Below are 3,559 nucleotides of genomic sequence, written 5' to 3' on the forward strand. Positions count from 1 at the left end.
GATTTAACCAGGCTGGAGCTTCGACCCACTGTTAGCCAACTCGACAGTCTGCGCTAAACACGGGGCCCCACCAAGCGCGTCAGCTGCACCACAGCAATGCGCCGGTATCGGGGATCACAGCCACAGAAATCAAAGGTTTTTTTTTTTTTTTTTTTGTGAAAATAAACACCACTAATGGATAAGGAAACAGCAATCCAGGGAGGCTTCCCGCAGACAGACGCCCAAACCACAACAGGTAAGCGGATATATGCTGTAACCTACACACAGAAGTTTCTACAACGGATTGACACACTGCACCCTGACTGAGTGGAGATCAAACAATCACTGAATCCACGCCTGCACAGGTGTTTTATAGGTAACCTGTGGGGCGTGGCCGGGCAAGCCGGAGTGTCTTAAAGAATTATCCATGTACCCTGACGAGCAGGGGGGTCATTCCCCATACATATGAAATATGTATCTGGCTGGAGAGATAGTCTCAAGACGATAGAGAACAGCTGTTGTATTAACTGCTGGCTTTGATGGATCAAAGTACGTCTTCTATCTCCTCCTTCTGCTCCGCGGATGAAAGTGAAACCGTAAAATAACTGTAAAATGCTGTATTTGAAACTACAATCATAATAAAAGTGAAAACAGTACTCGTGTGGTCTTCTATGTTGTAGCCAACAATAAGAGGTTTGTTGTGTGTTTTATCCTGAGAGATGTGATACGTCACGTTCTCCCTCCAGACCTAAAGTGGAATTGAATATAGCCGAATAAACCGGTTTTCTATGTAAACCTATATTTGTAATTACTATTTCCATGTACACACAAAACAGAACACTTTAATTCCAAATAATTTAATTCGGAATATCTCGTCCCAAATTAAATTAAGTCTCCAACATCTTTTAAAAGTAGAACGTTATGAAACTAAGACATGCAGAAACTCTGAAAAACACAACGTACGTCATTTAAATTACGTTTATGTCAACACTGCTACCAGAAAGGGACTCAATGAACAACACTCAAGTATCCATTGTCGTCAGGTGACGAGACTAAAGATTAAATCGGGGCTTTCGCCTTTAATTGGCCATGTAATGTTAGTACATTATTGGAATTTGTCTTCTGCACTTAACCCAGTCGGCAGCCATTTTGCGGCGCCTGGGGAGCAGTTCGGGGTTTAGGGACTTGCTCAACATCCCACAGTGACGGCCCCGGTGAGGCTTGAACCGGCAACCCTCCGATTACAAGCCCAGCGTCCTTAACCACTAGGCCACCACTCCCCTGAAGGTGTGGTGAGGCATGTGGACGCAGAGAGGATGGGAGTGTCTGACAGGCTGTGATGTAAATGTTAGATGACAGTTGGTGAATTAATCACCTAAAAATGTGAATGTGGTCCAATGATTCAGGGGTTGGTGTATAAGTAGATGAGGTGAACCTCAGGCTCATCAGAACTCCAGGACACTCACCTGCTCATCATGATGAAGCTCATCATTTCCCTGACTCTTCTATGGACAATTAGCAGCTCAGGTAATCTCACCTGCTTTCATTTCACTCACTATAAAACCTATTCTTATCTATTTTTTTTAGTTGTGCACTTTGAATAATTGATGTATAATTGTTGTGTCTTTGCCACAGTTGGAGCTCTTCAGTGTCAAAGCTGCTCAGACAGACAGTGTATGAATATGACAACAGTCACATGTTCATCAGAAACCATGTGTGTTAGCGCCACCACTAAAGGTAGAGTTTTTCACCTCTTTAACATTCCTTTGTCCACTTTAACGTCTCATTGTTCTTCAATAACACTCTTTTATTTTGTTCTGCAGCCAGAACAGTCGGCAATACAAGAAATGAATTCCTCAAGGCCTGCGCACCTTCCTCTCTGTGTCCATCCACAGGAAACAGAACATTTCAGTCCAACTCAGGTCTCTCCAATACTGTCACATTAGCTGAGTGCTGCAACACAGACAACTGCAACACAAGGACTTTACCTGGTACGAAAGGACCAGAGAATCTCTTCATGTTTGTCCTCCATCATCCTGTAAATGTATCATATTTACCTTTTTTCATTACAGCGCCTTCTCGTAATGAGACTAAAAGTGGTCTTTCCTGTCATTTCTGTGCAAACCCCTCCGTATGTGACGTAGAACTTCAATGTGAAGGATCTGAAGACAGATGCTTTCGGGCAAATGGTAAGACTTTAATGAATTTGATTATTAATGCATTACATTAGAACAAAAATATTATTTCCTTTTCCTAAATGTTGATTATGAAGATACGAAGGCAAACTTTTATAAAATACTGATCAACTTTGATAAATAATTGCAGAAATGTTAAATCTGTAAAAGTGTTGTAGTAAAGGTTGGACTGTTATCTTGTTGAGCACTTTAGTTTTTATCAAGTGTTGAGTGTTAGATCTTTGTCTAGTTAAAGTCTCTGACAGGACTTTACAATTATTGCTGTGAATGAAGTGAGAATTAAAGCTGACGTTTCTCCACAGGAGTCAACGGTGGCAGAACTCCTACTGTTGGTGGATGTGTATCTACAAATTTGGTGGAAACCAATTCAAGTCTGCAGAGGTTCTCTCAGCTGCTTAATGTTGGTAACTTCAGTTCCATCAGTTCCTGCAGTGGCAATCTTTGCCTTAATCTCAACACACCTCCTGTGACCACTGCCAGCTCAAACACAATAAGTCAGGCATCAAGTGGGTCCACTTCTAAGACTACAGCTTCTGGAACCTCAGGTGGTTCTGGTTCAGGTTCTGGAGGTTCTGGTTCAGGTTCTGGAAGTTCCGGTGCATCAACCACAGCTTCTGGTGGTTCTGGTTCAGGTTCTGGAGGTTCTGGTTCAGGTTCTGGAGGTTCCGGTGCATCAACCACAGCTTCTGGTGGATCTGGTTCCGGTTCAGGTTCTGGTGCAACAACGACTGTATCCAGTGGGTCGTCATCACAATCCATTGATGCAGGTTTTATCAGACTGGGGATGATCAATCTACTGTTTGGACTCTTTACTGTGATTCTTTGTTAAAACACTACTTTCTGCCTTTTGTACATTATAAAATATTATTTATTTGTAAACCTTGTAAAAGCTAGTTGTCAACAATCATAAATGGTTGACATGTTGGAGGTTAAGTACTGGTTTAATCCCATGGTCAATGAAAAGGACAATACAGAATCTCAGCTCTACCAACTCATGAAGACACTGTTACAAACTGTGTCTAATTACCAATGTAGCAAAGCATTGTGGGATTTATTCACTGTTTAACTGAACTGTGAGCCTATTATTTCACAATTATTAACATATATTATTATTATTTATTTATTGTACTTTACAGTTATAGTTGCTCCTCCCAGAACTTTGAGGAACTCAGTGAAATGTATCAACTTTAAACTCGACTGTACATTTATTCTAGTTTATGTGAGTTGATTGAGGTTGTGTTTAACATATCACATGTTTATGATTCTTTGACCCACACAAAGCTTAAAAAGAACTTTAGAGCAAACAAGAAGCTTCTGTTTTATTGTTTTCTATGCTTTTTTTTTTTACTGTTGTGGTGAGAAAAAACTAAATGGTTAAATCGACT

General features: G+C 40.8%; 1 protein-coding gene across 1 annotated transcript; it reads left to right on the plus strand.

Moving 5' to 3' along the window:
- Window positions 1–1,347: 1,347 nt before the first annotated feature.
- LOC114462267 (cell wall protein IFF6-like) lies at window positions 1,348–3,018 on the plus strand. Its single transcript, XM_028444972.1, has 5 exons — window positions 1,348–1,506; window positions 1,615–1,716; window positions 1,803–1,970; window positions 2,052–2,168; window positions 2,477–3,018. The coding sequence occupies exons 1-5, from the start codon at window positions 1,455–1,457 to the stop codon at window positions 3,001–3,003; spliced, it is 966 nt and encodes a 321-aa protein (XP_028300773.1). The 5' UTR covers window positions 1,348–1,454; the 3' UTR covers window positions 3,004–3,018.
- The last annotated feature ends 541 nt before the right edge of the window (window positions 3,019–3,559 follow it).

The sequence above is a fragment of the Gouania willdenowi genome, chromosome 4 (genome assembly GCF_900634775.1).
Source record: "Gouania willdenowi chromosome 4, fGouWil2.1, whole genome shotgun sequence".
NCBI classification, from domain to species: domain Eukaryota; kingdom Metazoa; phylum Chordata; class Actinopteri; order Blenniiformes; family Gobiesocidae; genus Gouania; species Gouania willdenowi.